The 22994-nt window shown below is 38.4% G+C and overlaps 1 protein-coding gene across 1 annotated transcript in view; it reads right to left on the bottom strand.

Moving 5' to 3' along the window:
• Nucleotides 1-22994, bottom strand: part of Grm7 (glutamate metabotropic receptor 7) — a 906484-nt gene that overhangs the window by 301157 nt on the left and 582333 nt on the right. The window contains exon 11 of the mRNA XM_031382827.1: nt 17296-17436. Coding sequence (XP_031238687.1) covers nt 17296-17436 — 141 coding nt within the window. The remainder of the gene's footprint in view (nt 1-17295; nt 17437-22994) is intronic.

Below are 22994 nucleotides of genomic sequence, written 5' to 3'. Positions count from 1 at the left end.
CTTCACAGCCTCTTTTCTGCCAGATAGAGTACTGTTGTCTGAGATGTGTCAGGTTACTGCTTTCATGATGCTCTGACATTACACTGCTTATTTATAATTACATTTTCTGTAATCATCAAATAAGATTCACAGCACTCCAACTATCTCTAAGTCTGTCCAATTTTTATCACTTAATAAATCCTTTAAGGAGATACTTAAACTATATAGCTTATTTTGTGGGTTTGAAATGAGTGAAAGGAAGCAACTTGCAAAACATTTGAATTATATCCTCCCAAGGGCTTAATTTCCTAGAGGGAAAAGTGGTAGGCACTATTTATGTCTTTTTTTTTTTTAAGTATGACATGGATCCTTTCTAGTCAGAGAGATGCCAGCTACTTGAGTTGTTGTTTCCAAGAGGAAATCAAAATGTTGTGGTTCAAATTCTGGCTCTGCCAGATACCTACCACTTTTGGGGAAGCCACTTAATGAAACTGTAAGAACTTTCCTTTTATCTCTCTTTAGTAGACTGTAAATATTGCCAGTCCTGCTAACTCTGCTGAGTTGTTGGGATGATCAAGTGACACAAGGGATATTAAAACAATTTAAAGACCCTAAAGTGAATCTCATAAAAGATAAATCAGTACCCAAACATAAGGCAAAAAAAATGTATTCAATCTTGCAAGTTTTCCAAGAAACACAAATCAAAACAGAGGTAACATTTCAGTTGCTTTGCCAGTGGCAAAATAGATTAGTATTTGCTTCTGAAAGCATACATGGTGATATATTTCAATTGTCCAAAAACTGTTTACCCTCCTTGAATGGGTAATGATGCAAATGGATAATGTACATTTTGCTAGCACTTAAAGCTTCCTGTGTCTCTGTCATTGCACACAGCTGCTTGCACAATCTAACTGTCTCAGAGCTTCTCCTCACACTACAAATCAAAATGAAACCTTGTTAGAGAATTAGCATTATCAGAACAGTGTACAAAGGAACAGACAGTAATAGAGATGCAAGGCCACTTGGTTCATGCTTTGTGGCAGGAACCAAACATGATCTGAACTGAATGGGCATCACAGTCCTCATTCTTTCCTTTATCTCAGAGCTTCTAAAACAGTGCGCAAGGGAACACTCCCATGGAAAGAAGAGAAATGAGGTCTTAAGTACCCTTTGCATTTTATATAAACTCACTCACTAGTAGAGAAGTTGAGAGCCAGCAAATTGTGAGAAAACCATGCACTGGTCTTCATGCCATACCCAAGTAACCTAACAATGAGCAGTGTGTTTATAATATGCATGTTACACGAGAAACTACTAAAAGGTATGTAGGACTGAATTGGTGATTCATACCTGTAATGGTAAAGGGATGTAATATAATGGCAATTATTGGGAGGGAAAATAATTGCAAGTTTGAGGCTAGCCTGGGTAACTTAGTAAATTCAAAGCTCACTGGCAGTATTTATGTCATCTTCTTAATTTTTTAATTTTTATTTTTTAGAAAGTGTAAATTTTCATTATTAACTACATTAGGCTACTGCAGAATTCTATGAACTTTGGTCTGTGTCAGTGCCAACTCTGTAATTTTTCCATAGGATTACATTCATGAATCTGCCCAGGAATGACAAGCTAGCATCAAAAGCTGCAGTGACACCATGAACAAGCCATGTTCAGCTCAGTGTCTAAGTAGAAGAGCACACACTCTGGAATTAAAACCAGAAGTTAAAGAGGCAAATAGGTGCCCCATATCTGCTTCTGGACTAGAAGGAATGAAACTTAGCTGGGTGGGTGATACAGAGAGGATCTTGATCAGCAGTGAGGGTTTGGGCAAATAATACACATTCTGGAACAGCTTCAGAGAACTGAATCAATATAATGGTGGAAGTGGGGTATTTATGTCCCTGGGAAGGTGGCATGCTTAGGCTGTAGATTGTTGGTGGAGGAGATTGTAGAGTTGGGGGGGTTATAAGGTCAAGCAAGTAGTGAAGCTTGATAACTGTCAGAGTAATATATTCTTACCAGGACTGATGGTAGGGCAGCAGTTTTTATGGGGCCAGTTGGGAGGGAGAGATAGCCAACTCCTGCTGACCTCATTTGAGGTATCCCGGCATGGTTAAAGCTCTCCTCGACCCTTCCTTCATTATCCTGGACCATGAAGGTCCCACAGCAAACTACCCTATGGCCTGTGCCAAGAGGAGGGCAGTTGTCTAGCATACTGCTGGGACCGATGACACTTGTAATCTCCCTCAGACAGGTAACAGATATATTTCAAAGACAGTCATATCCCTCACATTTAGTCACATTTTCTCCTTTTCCAGTCACTGAGTGACAGACAAACTCTGTGAGTACTTCTTTAGCACTGGACTCCTCTCAGAGGCTGGACTTATATGAAGATGTGCAAAATAACAGTACTGCTCCATCTCTTTCTGTTTCCTCTTCCCATAAGATCTGTTGCACTGAAATTGCTCATTCCAGATAGATTGACTTTTCAGCATGGAAAATCAGTTCCTTTGTAATAATTTACTAATTGCTACTACAATCCATAGAGTGTCCTAGGATTGATAATATGAATGAAATTAGGGACAATCAAGAAATATAAGAGCCTGATTTCTTGATGCTTGAAGTTACTTAGCAATTTCTTCTGAATTGAGATCTCGCATCTAAGAGGAGAAAGTTCTGACAGGGTATCTTAGGACTTAAGACATAACGAACACAACTCTCAGAAAGTCTCTAAAGTTGACCAGATTCAGAAGTTTCCTTCCTCTCTAAGGATAGATGAGCAGTGAGGAGAAACGTTCCAACCTCTTGTCCTATGTTCCAGCTTTCACGATTCCTAACCCCTGCTAAGAGAGGCTTTCAGGGATGCAGTTACATTTGAATTATCCATGCTCCTGCATGTAACACCTCACCAATACTCCTATGAGTAACCCTGAAAATCATGGGCATACCAAGGTGTAATTTGATGGTATCATTTATTGGTCTGTTATTGATTTCAAGTTTTGATTGAGTGAATGGTCATTCATGTTTTCCCAGGAATGTTGGCACAAAACATTTACTCATAGGAAGGAGATAATTATCACATTTTACAATGCCGAATAATGACTGCATATCAACAAGAGTCAAGCCAAGAGTCTTTCAAAAGAGATGGAGGAAAAAGGCAAGAAGAAAGCAAACCCTTTATATCCTCTCTTTCTGTCTTTCTGTGTCTGTGTGTTTCTGTGTCTGTTTCTATCTCTCTCTCTCTCTTTCTCTCTCTGTCTGTGTGTGTGTGTGTGTATGTGTGTGTATACTATATTACAGGTTGCACTGTCAAATATGAAGGGCTTATTTTTGTGAATTTCTATTCACATAAGAAAAAATATTTCTCTTACCTACTGATATCATATTCTCTTTTTTTTGGCTTTAAAATTAAAAAAAAAAATCAATATGCAATCTTTTGTTACAAACTTCTCTGAGATTTATACATAACTGCTAGTTTTCCCTCAATGGAAAAGTGATTATATCTCAACATTCAACATTTTTCTTTCATAGTAAATCATCCCGTTCTGCTGGAGACTTAGACCATGTTTGAAGGTCATAGCTCCTTTAAATTTAACAGGTTTCTCAGGTGTGTTATTATGGATTGCTTTGATCCCTCAAAAAAGGACCCAAGAAAAGGAGGAAGACTCTGAAAATATTCTACTTAATGGCTATAATTCCCTATTGTGTAATCATGACTCTTATTTTCTCTTTGGAAAATAGCTAATTTTTAGCTTTTCATCAATGTAATAACATCTGACTATAAACTGAAAATATAGCCCTATTTTAAATTCATGGAAGAAGAAATGGAGTCAGCTTACATCTGCAATAAGCTGTTTGGTAATGAGGATGGAAAGGGGTCATTTGAGGCTCATTCTCAAAGATGGCCTCTTAAGAACACTTGGTGGCTGCAATATAAAATAGGTGCTAGGAAAAGAAACTCATCCACTTCCTTTAGTGAGTTGGAAGGCATCAAGACAACAAAAGATAAAAGGCTGCGTAAGAATATAGTGGGAACCACCTCTATTTAGGAGAAACAGACAGGCTGCGATGATGGTATCTATGGAGTTCAAGTTCCTGGGAAAACTGTTTACTGTCACTTCACACCTAAAACCTCCTCTCTTTCTCTCAAAGCACTAAATACGAGTTATAGTACTTTAACAGATTTATTTATATTTTTCTTTCTGTCTCTATTATGGAAAAATACTGCCATTATAGCAAAGATCCCACCTCTAACTGCAGATATAGCATAGGACTGGTGCAACAATGCCACAATCAATACTCATGGGCTAAGCAAAGGAATGAAAAGTGAATGTAGGAGAAGGCCACTGTACACCTGGGGCATTTATGTCCATTTCTCTTTTCCGACTAGTGGTCATGTTCTCAGGCAAGTCATGAAACTGGGTTGAATTTTGGCCTGCTTTCGCCTGCAAAAGGCAGATTGTTTCTTCCTCGTGTACTTCACTGAGTTGAACTGATTGGAACTCAATGAGAATGCATTAAATATATAGAAGGGCATTGCTATGCACATGACATGACTCAGGAAGTAAAGGGTATCCAGAGGAAAATAAGGATATGACTGAAAACACACAGACATTGAATCATTTTTTTCCACAAAGACAAAATTTACTTCAGTCACCACCATCAAGCATGATGACACTGAAAGTCACTGAGGATCGCTCCACACACCTGCTATCTATTCTGTGCAACATCTCAGGTAAGTGAGGACTATTGCTCTTCTGACCCTACAGATGAGGGGGCAGAGGAAGGGTGATAGAGACATAGAATGAGCTGGCACTAAGTCCCAGCCTGTCGTCATGTGTATCCTGAAAAAGTTAGTGTGACTCCATCCTCCTGGAGCTAGGAGCCTATATTGCTATAGGGACGAGGTTGTACAAAGTCAGCTCACAGCAACTGTGATCAGGAGGGCCTTTGAGGACCAGGAAATCCAAAGCCCTCCAAGCACCTGCCTACCTTTGTGGATCGCCAGTTCATTTCTTCAAAGAGGCTGATGATATTAAAGGTAGCTCTAAAACATTTGCATCTGGCTTTTTATATACAGTTGATATTTATCTTGTGAGCACTATTTTATTCTCTATAAAATGAGTATGATGCTGTATACACTGTAAAATCCAAAAATGATTTTAGAGTCCATATTTCTCCCTGGGGACAGAAAGGAGGTAGATGACAACCTCTATTACTGGAAGCTCTTCCTAAGGAAAGTTATATTCCATTCCAAGTTACTTAATGACACTTGGTAAGTCATTCAAAAACATTTTCTTATGCCTACTAAAATGACACAAAGTATCCAATTTATAACACTTATGTAGCTCATAAGAGGCACTTTGTTTACAGACTGTTGCTAAGAGAATCATGGGCATTAATTCCCCCTAGATAAAACATTTCCTTTCATTGACACCTTTAGCCTGACAGAATTTCCAAATATGGAAGAGCCATAATCTCCACATTTAAATCCATTGCATGCTAGAGTTCATGAGAAAACATAACACACATCACTGAGGTATGGTTCGTAGCACCAGTAGAAGTAGTTTTGCTTAGTCCTCAGATACTACTACAGTTTTAATGCTGTCTGGATTCTATACAGCATTATATACAGTACATCTGGATAATGCCAATAACATGATTCAAAATGGTATATAAGTCTGACCCTTTTGGGGGGTTATGGTGCTGGTTGAAGAAGGCAGTGTTCATGTACTCTGTAAGAATACATTCATAATCTTTTACTGCGTCAGGATAGAGATGTTTGCCCCACCATCACCATCTGAGAAAATAATCTTTTAATTTTAGAGCAGTGACAACATTATTTACAGAAACTAATGTCTTGTTTTGTGTTTTATAAGTACATGAGCTTTTTATTCTTCTTTCTGAATTTTTAAATTTGTCTTTTCTATGCTAGAGTCTCAAATCAACTCTTTTGGGAAGAGTAGTTAAAAAAAGAACACAGAAGAAGAAGAAAAATAAAAATAAGTAAACAAATAAGTAAACAATTTTGGTTGAATTTTAAAAGTCAGTATGCTACTGTTTAGGCTCTGATCTTCAAAGCTGAATGGTTTAAGGCAGTAAATTATATACCAAAGATTTATGCAGACTCAAGTACTATCTGGGTTATCTCCTTTACAATCCTCTACAAAGCTGTTCATTAATAAACAGTGAGAAATGAATGGCTGAGGAGATACATGAACTTAACAGTCGGTATATGCAACTAAAATTTCCAAGCTCTTTAACTTCCCCTGAACCTATGGTTCTTACCCTTACTAATGCTGGAACCATTTAACGTATTTTCTCACATTGTGATGAACCCAACCATAAAATTATCCATGTTTCTATTTTATAACTTTAATTTGCTGCTGTTATGAATCATGATGTAAAATTTTTGGAGATAGAGGTTTGCCAAAGTGGTAGAGACCCCCAGGTTGAGAAATCCTTCCCTAGTCATGTGATAGTTCTTAAAGTATTCAAAACTGGAGTGAGGCCAGGTAAGACACACAATCCAGTAGTTATTCAGCTGTCATGGCTCCATTCCAAAGGGTAGAAACAAATAAGACAGATCTAGAGACAGCGTTGTGGATAGAGAGAAGTCATGGGTAGATTTCAATCATAAGAGGAAAGATGAAATACACATTAAGGCTCATTTTCCCCCTGTGGAGCACTGAAATTAATATGTAAGAGACATGCATGGTATGTACTCACTAATAAGTGGATATTACCACAAAAAACCAACCAACCAACCAAACAAACAAAAACCAGAATACCCAGGATATATACCACAGAACTCAAAAAGGATAATAAACCAAAGAGCCCAAGTAAAGATGCTTCAAACCCACTTGAGAGGGAGATGAAAGCAATCACAAGAGGAGAGAGAAAGGAAGGGACCTAGGTGGTAAAGAGGACAGGGAAGGAAAGAGGGGAACTTGATCAGGTATTGGGTGGCAGGAATAGGACTGAAGCCCTGAGGGTCAGCAGAAAGAATGGAAACAGACAACCTCGGGAGGTGGGAGGAACCTCCAGAGACCTGGGAGCTGGGAGACTTTCAGGACTCAAAGCGGGGGAACCTTAGATGAAATGCCCTACACTGGGGAGAACGAATTTGTAGAGTCTACCTCCAACAGAAAGACAGGACATCAAGTGAGGGATAGGGTTGCCATCCCACAGTCAAAAACTCTGACTGAGAATTGTTCCTGTCTGAAAGAACTACAGGGACAAAAATGGAGAAGAGCCTGAGGGCCAGCAACACTCCCAAGACTTGGGATTCAGCTCAAGGGGAGGCCCCAAAGCCTAACACCATTACTAAGGCTATGGCATGCTCATAAAAAGGGACCTATCATGACTGTCCTCTGGAAGACTCAACAAGTACTGAAAGAGTCAGATGCATATATTTATACCCAATCAATGGACAGAAGCTGCTGCTCCCTGTGGTTGGATTAGGGAAAAGCTGGAAGAAGCTGGGGAGGAGGGCAACCCTGTAGGGGGACCAGCAGTCTCAATTAACCTGGATTCCTGAGATTTCTCAGACACTGGAACACCAAACATGCAGCATATCCCAGCTGATATGAGGCCCCCAACACATACAGAGGACTGCCAGGTCTGGACTCAGTAAGAGAAGATATACTTAACTCGCAAGAGACTGGAGGTCCCAGGGAGTGGACCCAGCTGTTTTTTGGGTCTTTTTAAAGGCTGTCAGTCTTTTAGAGGTCTGGTGTGGTAGGGAGTGGAGGTAGGGGAATGGGGACATCCTTGTAGAGACAGGGTCAGGGGACATATGATATGTGGAACAGTCAGAGGGTAGGCCAGGAGAGGGATAAAATTTGGATTGTAAAATCAAGATTAAATAAAATTAAAAAGAAAAAGAAAACCCACAGGGCAGGAGGAAGATGTAAGAAACAAAAACAAAGTATAGAAAATATCATCCTGAGTGAGGTAACCCAATCACAAAAGAACACACATGTTATGCACTCATGGTAAATGGATATTAGCCCAAAAGCTCCAAATAACCAACATAAAATTCACAGACCACATGAAGCTCAAGAAGAAAGACCAAAGTGTGGGTGCTTCAGTCCTTCTTAGAAGGAGAACAAAATACTTACAGGAGCAGAAAAGGAGATAAAGTGTAGAACAGAGACTGAAAGAAAGGCCATCCAGAGACTGTCCCACCCGGGATTCATCCCTTATACAGTTACCAAATCCAGACATTATTATGGATGCCAAGAAGTGCATGCTACAAGGAGCCTGATATGGCTGTCTCTGAGAGGCCCAGCCAGAGACTTACAAATACAGAGGCAGATGTTTGCATTCAACCATTGGACTAACCACTGTGTCCCCAATAGACAAGTTAGAGAAAGGACTGAAAGAGTTGAAGGGGTTTACAACTCCATAGGAAAAACAACAATATCAACCAACAAAACCCTCCAGAGCTCCCAGGGACTAAGCCACCAACAAAGGAATACACATGGCTCCAGCTGCATATGTAGCAGAGGATGCCCTTGTCATGAATCAATGGGAAAAGAGGTCCTTGCTCCTATGAAGGCTCAATAGATGCCCCAGTGTAGGAGAATTGAGGGCAGGGAGGTGGGAGTGGATGGGTAGGTAGAGGAACACCCTCATAGAAGTAGGGGGAGGGAAGATGGGATGGGGGTTTCCAGGAGGGGGAGAAATCAGAATATGGGGATAACATTTGAAATGTAAATAAAGAAAATATGCAAGAAAAAAATAAAGCTGAGTTTCTTGAACTGATGACCCTATTTATAGTCATCACTGTTGCTTGGTGATGATGGAAAGTAACCCATGAATGCTTGCATACATGCCAGCTACTCTTCTCTCACATCAATCCAAGGAATAGTTGACAATGGGCTCAGCTGGTAGTATGCTACCACTGGAAGAACTTAATTGACTTTTAGTTCTTAAACTTTTAAAATATAATTTATTGTCACTAAAATAATACAAGGGGATATATACCTTCATATATATATAAATGAAAATAAAAACTGTGGAATTAGTGCGATGGAGGATGGGGAGAAAACTCAGTTGTTAATGTGCATGCTGCAGTCATGAGGACCTGAGTTCAGATCCAACCATTCAGGTGAAAAAAAAACCATAGATGGGTAGAGTCACACAGGTATGTCACAGAAGCACTTGGGTGGTAGAGACACACAAATCTTCACAGCTGACAGCAGTCATTGAAGCCAATCAGTGAGTGCTAGGTTGACTGTGTGACTCTGTCTCAAAAGATCTGGAGGAGAGTGATAGAGGAAGATACATGACATTTACCTCTGGATTCTACGAGCATGGGACATAACTACATGTGCACCCACTAACACAAAGACTTGGCTAGCAGGTTTTAAGACTCAATGCAGAACTGAATTCTCATTCTGAGTATTTATTATATATGGGAACCCAAAGTCTAGAAACATATTCATCTTTTATATATACACATAAGTTTTACTCAATATCCCCATGTTTTCAAAAGGATTTAGAGGTTTTCTGTGAGGATTTCCCATGTGATATTCATCTCATTTCAATTTAGAGAGTAATACAATCCTAAGATGACTGCTACCTCATTTATCAAAATCACACGGGCAAAGTCATCCACGCAATTGCTGTAAAATGGTACACCAAGTGGAAAGTTCTATGTCTTAATATTTATGCAATGATCCAAATATATTTACTTCTTAATAATTGCCATTAAATAAAGAAACAAATGAAAACTTCAAAGCAATCTGATGTGTTCTGTTTTCACAGAAGTAGGAAGTAGGTAGGTAGATGCTTCAAAAGCCAACAACATAAAGACTCTCAACAAAACTGTTAAGAGGTTAGCCATGTGATTAAAATATCAAAAGGCCGTATTAACATGCATTTCTGGAATATTTGATCATAAAGACTATCTTATAGCTTATTAAGTTGAAGATAAAATGGAGTAAAAATGTGTTCCCATTGCTTCTCATCCAAACAGCTTCAAAAATTCTTCTTGAAACCTTAAAGAGTTATGTGTCATTCACTTATGTACATAGTGTTGTGGACTTTTAAAATCATGTTATATAAATTAAATGCCACCATGCATTATCTATATAACAAGATCAACTCAGAAAGGAAGCAGAAAATGATGGAGAAAACTAGCTAATTCTGTCATAAATTCTTTCTGTGAGTGTTTCTCAGAGCACTTAGCTTTCTTCAATGTAACTCCTTTATCTGCATAGTCTTGAGAACAAAGTCTACAGGTTGTGTTTGGTTTATAACATAAATGAGATCTTATGGTTGATATGGCTTACAGGGTTTTTCTTCAACCCTCACCTTTTTTTTTTTTTAATTAACCACTAAACAGAGAGCATGCATGGGACTGACCTAGGCCTTCAGCACATATATAACTGTGCAGTTTATATAGTACTCCTAATAGCAGGAGCAGGTGCTATATCTGACTCTGTTGCCTGCCTTTGGATCCCTATTCCCTAACCCAGCTGCTTTGTCCAATCATAACAGGAGATAAATCTAGTCCTAGAGCAACTTGATATGCCTATGCAGGTCGATATCAATGGAAGCTTCCCTTTCTCTGGGGGGAAAGGGAGAATAGAAGGTTGGTGGGGAGCAGAGGTAAGAGGGAGGAACTTGGGGGAGAGAGGGGAAGCTAAGAGTGAGATATAGGTAAATACTTAAATTAATAGTTTTTTAAAAACCCCTTTAAAAGAAAGAGACTTAAACCATTAGTTTTGAGATGGCAAAAACTTAAGAAGTCTGACTATACACTAAGGACATTAAAATCCACGTGGGATGGCTCACATCTATGATCCAAGAATTCAGGAGACTGAAGTAGACTTACCTACATCCTGCACTACAATGAAGATACTAAGCCAAACAGAGTCACACAGTTAAATGATTAAAACAAAAAACAAACAAAACAACAACAACAACAAAAAAATAAGCAAAAGTAGGCATTTAACAATGTCTGCTCTTCAGATATTTGTACATTTGCATGATTGATAGTGGTTCAGGATATTGGGACACAAGTCAAACTGAATTTTTATTGTGTGGCTAGTCTTGTTATAACTGGTTATACTATGTTTATTTAATATATCTGGGAGGCCTGCTTTTTTCTGAAAGAAAACAGAGAATTAGATCTGGGGGAGAGATGAGGTTGGATGTTGAGACTGGGAGCAGTGAGGGAAGGAAAAAGGCAGTCAGGATGTAATGTAAGAGAGACTAATACAAGAAAGAAAACATGAGCAACAAAGACAATGAGTTGCTATGGGAAAAAATGGCTCTATTCATTTCTTTATCCTTTGTCATATCTGTAGGAAAACAAATCTTTAACAGCCAAATTGTCCCTTCACAAAATGATGGATTCCTAAATGCTGAGTTCATTCCTTTCTGTGAAGAGGTAACTGTGATGAATCAGTGTCCACAGAGTGGTACCTGGCAGAACAGTAATGTTAGCTAGACAAATGTTCTGCATGAGCTGCAAGACACAAGAGACAGATATTTCTTTATGGCTGGCATAGGCAAACACACTCAGATTCCTGGACACTTGTACTAAATAGAAAGGATACATCTGAGAGCAGAGACCTTGAACATATACTATTTCCCTTTGAAAATAGGAGAAAATATGGGCTATGAGGAGTCAGGCTAGTTTGGTGCCAGACAACGCCTGGATACACACTCGGTCACAGTGCTTTACTTTCTTTGACAATGAGTTGTCCACTCAGAGCTTAGCATGGCCTCATGCCTGTTTGTGAATATGTTAGCACCTCAGTACAATATCATTGAATTTGCCCCCTTGAAATGCTCCCATCTCCACCTCTGCATTTAGTTAAATTTCTGGTTTTCTTTTCCTGTTGAGCTTTTATATGCGACTTTCTCTGCCTCAGGAACTCACATAAACAATAGGATAATCATGAATTCCTCACAGGCAATTGCATTCAGCCAGATTGGGAAGTGTTAGCAATGCTGAATTGGGACCATGTGCTAATGTCACTTCAGATTTTACACTTGAATTGTGTAATTTAATCCCCATAGCAGCTTCAGAACCTTTTTTTTTTACCCCTTCTTCATTTCAAGCAAAAGAACGGCTTTGATAAGTTAAGCAATATTGTCCAAGATTTCATGGAGAAACCCATTCATTGGCCTTGATGGCAGACTCTGCCCGCATTGATTCTAGAACCAATAATTATATGGGTACAGGTGTTTTCTTGATTGGAGATTACCTTTAATTTTTTCCTGAGATGCCATTTTATTTTTCTTCTCTTCTTAGCATCTCCACAGAACCATCATCCTTAGCATGATAAGCCATGGACCATGTTAGTAGTAAAATGCCAAGTCACAAGGAGGAATATACTCAACTGGTGGGCATAGAGTCAGGAGTCCTATGTTCAACAATTAAACACAATCTATATGTTCTTTCTGCCTCTGAAGGACGTGTGTTCTTTGTCAAAATGGGTACTAGGTTCTATTTCTCAGTGTGTGACTCTAACAGCCTCCATGGGATGATGTATCCCTACTATGAAATAGCATAAATGATATTAATACCTATCATTTGGAGACTCGGCCTTCTGTAAAAGGCTGGATCATCTTACATGTTCCCTTCCAGGATATCAACAGAAGGAGCCATGAGCAAGATCACTAGCTACCAATGTTTGGTTATTGTAGAGAAAACAACTTCACATGATAGTAGGAGAAAAACAGATAGCTTTTGGAGTTAGAAAAATTAGAATTGGGTATATAGGAGCTTTGGAATATTTAAAAAACTATGGAGCAATTAAGAAGTATCCCTTGCCTTACAGACATTAGCAAATGCATGCAGGTAATTTCTGGGGCAAGTGGGTAGATGTTTTCTCAGGCTACTTGTTCTAAGAATGTCTTTTACGCAGAATCTACCAAAATTCTACAGAAGCAAATATTATTTCCATTTCTCCAAAAATTATTTTTCCTTTCAGAATCCTCTTACTTATATAGAATCTACAGGCTTTAGTTACAGCATTACAAAAGCAATCTGCTCTCTTCAAATGCTATGGATTTCATTGCTCATTACCACAGTTTAGGACAAGCGAGATTCCATCTTGGTTTGCCAAGAACTAGTATATGTTCATAACTTCTTATGGCTTAAGAGGCCACACAGTACATTAGAAAAAATAATATTCCAAGCATTTTCATCTTCATGATTTTTAGAAGACTCAATTTTTCCTCAAGCACAGTAACAGGAAGGAATGAAGGACACTGTTTTTGCAGTCCCCATTCCAAAATACTCATCATCTCAGTGCTGTCAGTTTACAGTGTCAAATTGATAATTCCATGCTTTCTGACACATTCATTCTCTTTACTTTTTCAAAAATGTAGTAACAAAGCAGCTTTATTTCACATCTTCCCTATGCTAACAGCCACCAATGCTTCCTTCTCCTGTCCATGTCCTTGATTAAACTTAATTATTGTAGCTTTAAGGACTTGTCGCTCATCTATTGCCATCATTCCCTTTTCCCTCTAAACTGTCAGTCAGCATTACTTTCCACTTTCAAGATGGAAGACTATCTAAATGTCATGTTATGTTAGAGAGTGTTTTTAAAATACTACCAAAGCAACATAAGAATGTCCAGTTAGGCTTGGAAAAGGAAAGGGAAGGGGAGGAAAAAATACTTAAGCTATCCTCCATTTCTTGTCTATTAAGATCTAAAGGCATGAAGAATAACAGCAATAGTAATTTTATTTGCTACCACTTAATAGATCACATCTTACTAAATGGGATACTTTAAAGAAAGATATGTTGATTAGTTTTGCTTGTAACATAACAGGTAGATTGTGGAATTAACTAAGAAATATGCTTCTGGGTGTGTCTGTGAGGGTGATTTCTAGAAAATCACTAATGAGAAAGATCCACCATTAATATTTGGGACCTTTCAAGTAGTTGTCCACATAGAAAGAGGTTAAAGGAAAAATCAATGCTTTCTGCCTTTGTTTCTTTCTGCAAGAACACATCTATTCTGATGCTCCTGCTCCTGCTGCTGCTGTTGGTGGTGGTGGTGGTGATGATGGTGGTGGTGGTGGTGGTGATGGTGGTGGTGGTGGTGGTGGTGGTGATGATGGTGGTGATGGTGGTGGTGATGATGATGATGATGATGGTGATTGCTGCTATTGCCGCTGCTGCCATCACTAATGGATATCAAATTCCAGTGTATTTGAACTTCTATATTAGCTGAATATCAGCTTCTCTTCAGGAAGTTTTCAGGTCTTCTACATTATATTGGGACTTCTGGAGATCCCTGCTGTAATGGCAAAGCAGCCATCAGGTCTGAGTCTCTGCAGTGTGCAGATGGCCATTGTTAGACTACCTATTGAGTAAACAATTCTCATAAACAATTTTCTAAATATTATATAATTGTACCTTGCTATAGTGAAATAATTGCCTAATGAAAAAGAATACATGAGGAGACAAGAGGATAGCTTTGGATCAACCGTAATTTAGTAACTGTGATCATGGAATGAGTATGACAGAAAGACACAAAACACATTTTCCATTTTTGATAGTAGTCTGGCCATACATGATTTTTATAGACTTCAATTCTGTATGCTAAGCACTAAGATGTGAGTGTCCAAAGAACATCTTAGACCAGAGCATGCCCAAAGGCAAGTCTTGGCCTTAGATAGCGGCAAGCCTAAGTTCCATCTGACAATCCATTCCAACTCCAGCCATTCTTATGGAACATCAGATGTCAGAAACAGTCTGGAAACTGTCATCCATCATCTGCATACTGTCCTACACTTCAGTGTTCCCTGTCTTACAGACAAATTATCCAGATGTCAAACTAATTTTTTCAGTTTCCACTTGAAAGCTTTGTGTCACCTAGGTCTAGTCAACATTGAATCAATTTTCTTCCTTTTCTCTGGAACAATAGAAAGACTGTGTTTCTGAGAACACTGTGCTGTTATATATTGAGATCTGAACAGAGCATGTGGTTACTCTGACATTCTAGTTAAACCATGACGCTTCCAAAATATGTGTTCTATTGATTTTACAGCAGGGTTTTTTATTTCTTTCTCTCTATCATACATCTTCTCTTTCATAGAAACCTCTTGGAAAGTAGGCTTTTAAGTATTCTCTAATCCTTCATGATATCTTAAGTACTATGTACCATATATCTTACCTAATTAACAGTTACTTAATAAAGAGATCAATTGCCAACATTCAGGTGATTAAAATTTAATAGCCAGACAATGGTGGTGCATACCTTTAATCCCAGAACTTGGGAAACAGAGCCAGGTGGTTTTCTGAGTTTGAGGCCAGCCTGATCTATAGAGTGAGTGCCAGGACAGCCAGTGATATAAAGGGAAACGCTGTCTCAAAAAAACAAAACAAAAACAAAGACAAAAAAAATATATTGCAAAGATAAACTAAATAAGATGAATCAAAATAAATAGTATCTAAGGTGTTAACACTGTGTGAGTATGTGTGTGTGTGTCTGTGTGTGTAGATAGATATGTGGGGTGTGTGTGTGTGTGTGTGTGTGTGTGTGTGTGTGTGTGTGTGTGTGTAAATGCCAGAAAACAACCTTGGGTTTCATATTTCCTTAGAACTTGTCCACATTACATTTTGAAACAGAGTCTCACACAGGCCTGTACTCAAAAATTAGGTTGGAATGGATGTGCTGGAATTTCCTTGATTGTCACAATAACTTTTCATTTTCTTTAGTATGTATTCTGGGAATTGAACTCTGGTCCTCAAGCATGTAAGGTAAGAACTTTATTACCATAGCTTTCCCCATGACCTTGCTCTTAGTATGCTTCATTGTACTGAATACTCTCTAGGGTGTTGGGATACCTGAAAGTCACTGTCACAAATAGTGAAAGCTACTAGGGAGCAGAATTAGGCTATTTAGTCTTCCATAGTTAGTCAGTGTTCAAATATCAAATACAAGATTAATTGCAAATAAAGGTAGTATTTCATATTCTTTTAGTGTTTACAGTCTTACCTCATTCATTATCCCTAGATTCCCCATATTTTCCTCAAAGATGAATGTAGTTTATTCCCCATTTTGTTGTTGTTGTTGATTATCTTCTCAAAGTCATACTAATCCTCTTCTACAGATTTGCACAATGGTTATCTTTATCAGTGACTCTTCTTCACCCATTTTCTCCTTTAACAATTGGCTGTTGTCTAATCCAGTTTCCAGAGGTTGATTGAAACAGTATTCTCTCAAGGAACTCTTTGGGGTATTTTCATGCCCCCAAAACAATTGAAATTCCTCTTGTATTTGTCCCTATTACCCTCAGCTCTCTTTTTCTACTTTAGATTACAAATTCACTGGAATTAGAGTGAAGGAGTTAGAGAAAGGACCAATGGAGCTGAGGGGTTTGCAGCCCCTTAGGATGAACAACAATTTGAACTAACTAGTACCCTCAGAGCTCCCAGGTTCTCAACTACCAACCAAGAACTGCACATGGTAGGTCTGATTATTCTGGCAGCATGTGTATAGTAGAGGATTGCAGATTTGATCATCAATAGGAGGAGAGAACCTTGGCCCTGTGAAGGTTCTGTGCCCCAGTGTAGGGGAATGCCAGGGCCAATAAGTGGGAGAGGGTGGGACAGCAGGCATGGGGAGGGGGGAGGCAACAGGGGTTTGTTCTTGTTGTTTTTATTTGTTTGGTTGGTTTTTGGAGGGGAAACTGGGAAAGGAGAAATTTACATGTAAATAAAGATAATATCTAATAAAAAACAAAAAAAGAAGAAAAAATATCTGAAACTGAATAAATGAACTAATGTCTTCTTTCCCCATTATTTACCACTAATATACTTTTCATTGGGAAAAAAAATTTACAAGAGACTTGTGTGAGAAGCAGAGAATATTTTAAGCATGTTATAAATAGCAAATGACCCCTTACTTATACAATATAGAAATAATTAAGAATCCTCATTATTACATGTAAACATAAGCATTCTGTTAACAGTTACCATTGATTCCAGTATGAAATTTTCTTAGAGGATTGTGTTTATACAAAAATGACTTCATTCTTTTGAATTAAATATGAACCGATATTTAACAACAGGAGTGTTTGAAGCAATGAGATCTCAAGAATCAGTACAAATTCCAATTACAATGAGATGGGCAGGCTGAAAAAGAATACGTTCTTATCTTCATTTCCCTTGACCTGCAAGAGTTATGCTCCCATTCTTTTTTTTCTGAACAATCTAGTAAAATTCAATTTACTTTTTCAATTTGTCTCCAATGAGGCTTCCTTCTGTCAGCCATGCAAATGTCTCAATGCTGTCCATGTAAAGTCACAGGAAGAGGACAACGAGAATGAAATTACCTGTGCATTTGCGATCTGTGTCTTCTTTTTTGGACCCACTAATTGTCAGTTTGCAATTGAAGTTTTCTTCCCAGTACTCAGCAAACCATACATTTCTCCTGTTGTTTTCAAGTGTCCGGGATGTGAAGTAAGCATCAAATCCTAAACAGAGTTAAATGAGAAGGTCAGAAATCATGGAGATCACTACTATCGTATGAAGAAGGAAAAATTAGTAACCTGTGATAGGTTGAAAGGTAGATTTATTATGCATACACACACATGTACACATTTTATACATATATACACACATATATATGTATATAAACATATGCATATAGAAATATATACATGCACATATATTTGGCTAAGCTATAGGAAGACTGCTAATTCAATAAGCAAGGGAGATATACAAGCACTATTTCACTGAAGACCCAAAGAATGATATAAGCAAAAAAAAATTAGTTTTGCATTTCTAGAGAGCTAAACTAGGGATAAATGTGTTCAGTTGTGGTAATTAATACTATCAACCTGAGGTTGTTGGACTCATGTAGGTGACAAATCTCTGGATATCCCAATGTGAATTATCTTATTAGATTAGTTGAGGTCAGAGGACCCACCTTAACTGTGGGCAAGACCATTTCTTAGACTGGGGTTCTGGGAAGAATAAAAAGAATAAAGCAAGCTGAGTACTAGCATTCATTGTTCTCTGCCTCTGCCTCTCTGGAAATACTGTGATCAGATGACTCCCTAAATAACTCCATGAGTAAGTACATCATGGGCTGTACTCAGTTGTGAGCTCCCACGAACCTTTTCTTCTTTAACTTATTTTGGTCAAGTATTTTGTTGTAGCATCAAGAGAACTTATCAATATACTCTTTTTTTTTTTCATATTCCCATAGTAACACATCTTTCAATTCTTGCTTGGTAGAAAAAAAGCATAAGTTTAGAAAAAAATTATAACATGCCAGAAGTCAATCAATATGGTCTAGTCTTTATACTTGGCTATTTTTTTGTCCTATTGTAGAATTGGTTACCTAGTCAAAATGGAGATAAATTGATTTTAAAAAGGCCACAGGTAAATAAGGATGTCACTTTGATGTTACTATTAGAGCATCTATATTAGCAAAGACTTTACCCAAGTACCACACAATACTCTGGCTGCTGTTTCTGGATTGGGTCCTTCAGATATTCTAACGGAGCTATAAGGTTTCAAGAGAAAGTGCAAACAAACACACAAACACCAGGAAAGGTCAGACTCAGACTCAGAATATCACAAAGACTAGACTTGAATGCCAGTCCATTAATGTCACCACATCACAGAAACCCAGGGAAGTCCACACTTAGCACTGCTGATATTCCTTTTGTCTATTTGTAGAAATGAAGATGGCAACACCCCCGTTTATCAGTCTGCACAGTGCCATCAGTGGTAGCGGAAAGAATCCAGAAACTTGAGAAAGTTTAAGGCCAAGAATCATGGGCAAAGATGGACCTACTACCGCATACTTAAAATATTCAGCTTCTCCATATGCTATAAAAGATGTGTCAGTGTTTACAATGACAAAGACAGAAAGCATTTTACACAGATTTTTCTCTTTTTTAAAAATATTTATTTATTTATTATATATAAGTACACTGTAGCTGTCTTCAGACACACCAGAAGAGGGCATCAGGTCTCATTACAGATGGTTGTGAGCCACCATGTGGTTGCTGGGATTTGAACTCAGGACCTCTGGTATAGCAGTTAGTGCTCTTAACCATGGAACCATCTCTCCAGCCCTACATTTTCTCTTTAAGTATCACATTAACTCTAGGAAGCAGCTACAATTCACAACCATACTTCAAAATCAGAAATGAAGATCCAAAGAATTTGATAGCAGGGTGCCTAGTTTCAAACATTGGTAACTGTTACATATGCTATAAAATAGGCTTATATTTTGGTAAATGTCATAATCATTTGGTCAGCTAACCAGGAAAATGGAGACCAGACTAATTGTGGGAGGGAGGCAAAAGCTGGGTTTTTATTTTCTTTCTCATTTTCAGGAGATTTCCATATTCACCAAAGCCCTATGGCATTTGCTGTTAGTTACAAAGCATATCAATTTCTCTCTTTTCCTAGAAGATGCCCCATTATGAAACAATTTGTACTACAGGGGAAACTGGTAGTTCAACAATGAGAAGAGAAACCATTATGTGGTCTGTTGATAGAATGAGGAACTAAATCAACCTGGTATACCCTTTTATGGTCTGATAGTACTAGGGTAACCCAGGTTCAGAAAACATGTCTTTTCACACAACCTAAGAGGCAGAGGCAGAGGCAGAGATAAAATGGTATCATCCATGTAGACCATTCTTTCTTCCTTACTTTTGCTTGTCCAAGTCAGACTTCCTCAGAGGACCTAGCAACTTAGTTCTACCTTTTACCGGAATCATGGGAGAAGATAGATGAATTCTTGTTAGCTCCCTCCGCTCAGTCCCATTCAGAGAGAAGAAAACTAACCACACACAAGATCGTTATGGCTTCAAAGAATCCTGTTACAGCCAGATGTTTACAGTTCCTGACAGCACTCTCAGAAACCCTTTCATTAAGGTGTACTTTGTAGCTCTGTATTAGCAGATAAAGTGCTTCTGACATGGATAAAGGGCAAGGCCTCCCTTCTGCTTAAGCATTCAAATCCCTACCCATAGTCTATCATTATAATTTCAGCAGCTTGAAGATTCTACCTATGTACCATCAGAAACAGGGCTTGTCATAAAAAGGTTTAGTGACCCAGGTGGGGCAGAGTAGTGGGGATAGTATCACATATTAGAATAATTAATAGCCATTCTTTGCCTACCTGTCTCTTTCTTGTGTGTGTGTGTGTGTGTGTGTGTGTGTGTGTGTGTGTGTGTGTAAAAGGAGACTTTACCACGTCTCTATTAAATTTCAGAAGAAACATTATCTGAACATATATCTTAGTACAATTAAGACCATTACTAGAGTGTTGAAATCTAACCCAAGGCACCAAGTCCCACAGTTTTGATTCAAAAGGAAACAGAATCAAAGTTTTATTAAAAGAAAACTACTATTCTTTTATATGAATCGGATGGAATTTTTAGTGTGAACTTGCTCCTTTGGTTGCACTGATGAATTTGGTTTCCTAAATTCCTTTCCAGCATAGTCTGAAGCAGTGTCACACCGGCACATGTGAAACACAACTGCCATCATTTGGGAAGTCAATTCTAAACAAGAGGGAGAGGGAGCAATGTTTCAACAGTCATTACAAGCTGTTCTTGCCAGGTTATCTCCTCTTTGAAATGAAGCGATAGCCTCCTGTACCTCCTAAGATTATAGAGTATACTCAACAGATGCATGATTCATCCTGGGAGTCATGATTAGGAAGAGGTTCTTCTAGCTGAAATGGGAAGGAAGATCTCCCTCAAGGGTGCTATGAGGAATGCTATCAGGATGTCATTAGCAGGTCACAGGGCAGAAGAAGGCTTTACCTGCAATCTCAAACATCTGAAATATGCAGCAGCCTGATAAGTTCTCAATTCTAAATAGTGTGCTGCAGGTCAGAATAATATCCACATCAGGCCAAGTGGCAAGCAGCACCAGCACTTCTGACTTTACAGCTGACGGACAAGAGCTCTCTGCAATGCTGCCCACACTGTTTCTAGCTTAAGAAGCCTGTGCAAGTGGTTAAAGAGTGTGCTCCTTTTCATCACAGGACAAAAGATCTTCATGCACAGTACACAGTACATAAAACCTCCAAAAAACCGAAGAAAGGAAAATACAAGAGAGAAGTGGACTTGTGGCTCAGTGGTAAGAGTGAGACTGACCCATAGCACAGAAAAATATGAGTTGGGAAAAGAGCAATGAAAATGATATGGTAGAAAGAGTATTTGCAGAAATACTGCTTAGAAGGAAAAGACAAACATAATGGAGAAGAGGTACAAGACTATTGTGACATCAGACTTGATGCTAATGTCTCAATGGGAAGGAAAGAAACTGTATAATAATTATTATTTTTAAAGAGTTGATTATTTTATTTTATGTGTATGGTACTTTGCCTACATGTATAATTGTGCACTACATGTATGAGACCAGAAAGGGATGTCAGATCTTTGGGTTCTGAATTATAGACATTGTAAGCTTCCACACGAGTTTGCCAATGACGCTCAGATTCTTTGGAAAATCGGAACACCAATCTGGCATCTTATAAGACAGATATGGAGCATTCTACCATTAAAAGTTGCATCTATCTTCTTTCAGTGCACTTATGCTGAGTCCTGAGCTCTGTTTAAACTTCATTGTAATGAAAAAGACCAAGTTGAATGTATTTAATAACATATCTGATTAAACCAATGAAAATATAAGGAACTTAGGAAAGTAGCAGGATATAGCCAAGAAAAGGCATCTGTATTTATATACTCAGATAACAGATCATTACAAGATGGAATAAAAACCCAGAGTTGCAATAAATATATAAGCAATCAAACACAAAATATTGCATCTAAGTTCTCATGGCATCTTTCCATTTAATCTGGTCAATATTAGTACTTCATGAAGATTCAGTTCTTCCCCATGACAAATCTCTCCAAGATAATTTGTACCATATATGGGTAACAATGTTAACATGTTCTCTGATAGCTAGACCAGTTGCTTTGTAGTTCAACTGGAAAAATATCTAAGAGTCATAATGTTCTGAGAAAAAAAGAGGAATTAAGTATGATTACTTGGGGGTGGAAGTGGAGAGACAAGCATATCAAAAATCCCATGATGGTGACAGAGGAGGATCAGCGTCCTTCTCTGCCCCTTCCCTGAAAGTGGAGGGCCTACCTCCAGGGAACGCCCTAAGCCAGAGACCCAGGAAAGAGCCGCCATTTTCTCTCCAGTGAGTTTCTGAAACCAGAGCAGCCAACCGGGAGGCACAGGTCCCACAAGTCCCAGGGGACTTGCAGGGCAGCAGGGACAGCACAAGCTCTAGTCAGAGACACTAAGAACATCTAACACCAAAAAGCAAGAGATGGTGAAAGGCAAACGCAAGAATCCTATCAACAGAAACGAAGACTATATGGCTTCATCAGAACCTAGTACTCCCACTGCAGCAAGTCCTGGATATCCCAAAACACTGGAAAAGCAAGAATTGGATCTAAAATCATATCTCACAATGCTGATAGAGGAACTTAAGAAGGACATGAATAACTCCCTTAAAGAAATACAGGAGAATACAGGTAAAGAGGTACAAGCCCTTAAAGAGGAAACAAAAAAATCCCATAAAGAATTACAGGAGATCACAAGTAAACAAGTAGAAGCACTTAAAGAGCAAACTCAAAAATCCCTTAAGGAATTGCAGGAAAACACAAACAAACAGGTGAAGGAATTGAGCAAAATCATCCAGGACCTAAAAATGGAAGTCGAAACAATAAAGAAATCACAAAAAGAGACGACTCTGGAATTAAAAATCTTAGGTAAGAAGTCAGGAAACATAGATGCAAGCATCACTAACAGAATACAAGAGATAGAAGAGAGAATCTCAGGGGCAGAAGATAACATAGACAGTCAAAGAAAATTAAAAAAGCAAAAAGACCCTAACCCAAAACATCCGGGAAATCCAGGACACAATGAGAAGACCAAATCTAAGGATAATAGGTATAAAAGAGAGTGAAGACCCTCCAACTTAAAGGGCCAGTAAATATCTTCAACAAAATTGTAGAAGAAAACTTCCCTAACCTAAAGA

Source organism: Mastomys coucha, unplaced genomic scaffold (assembly GCF_008632895.1).
Source record: "Mastomys coucha isolate ucsf_1 unplaced genomic scaffold, UCSF_Mcou_1 pScaffold20, whole genome shotgun sequence".
NCBI classification, from domain to species: Eukaryota; Metazoa; Chordata; class Mammalia; order Rodentia; family Muridae; genus Mastomys; species Mastomys coucha.
Note: the sequence above shows the minus strand (reverse complement) of the source record. Positions and strands in the feature narration are given on the sequence as shown.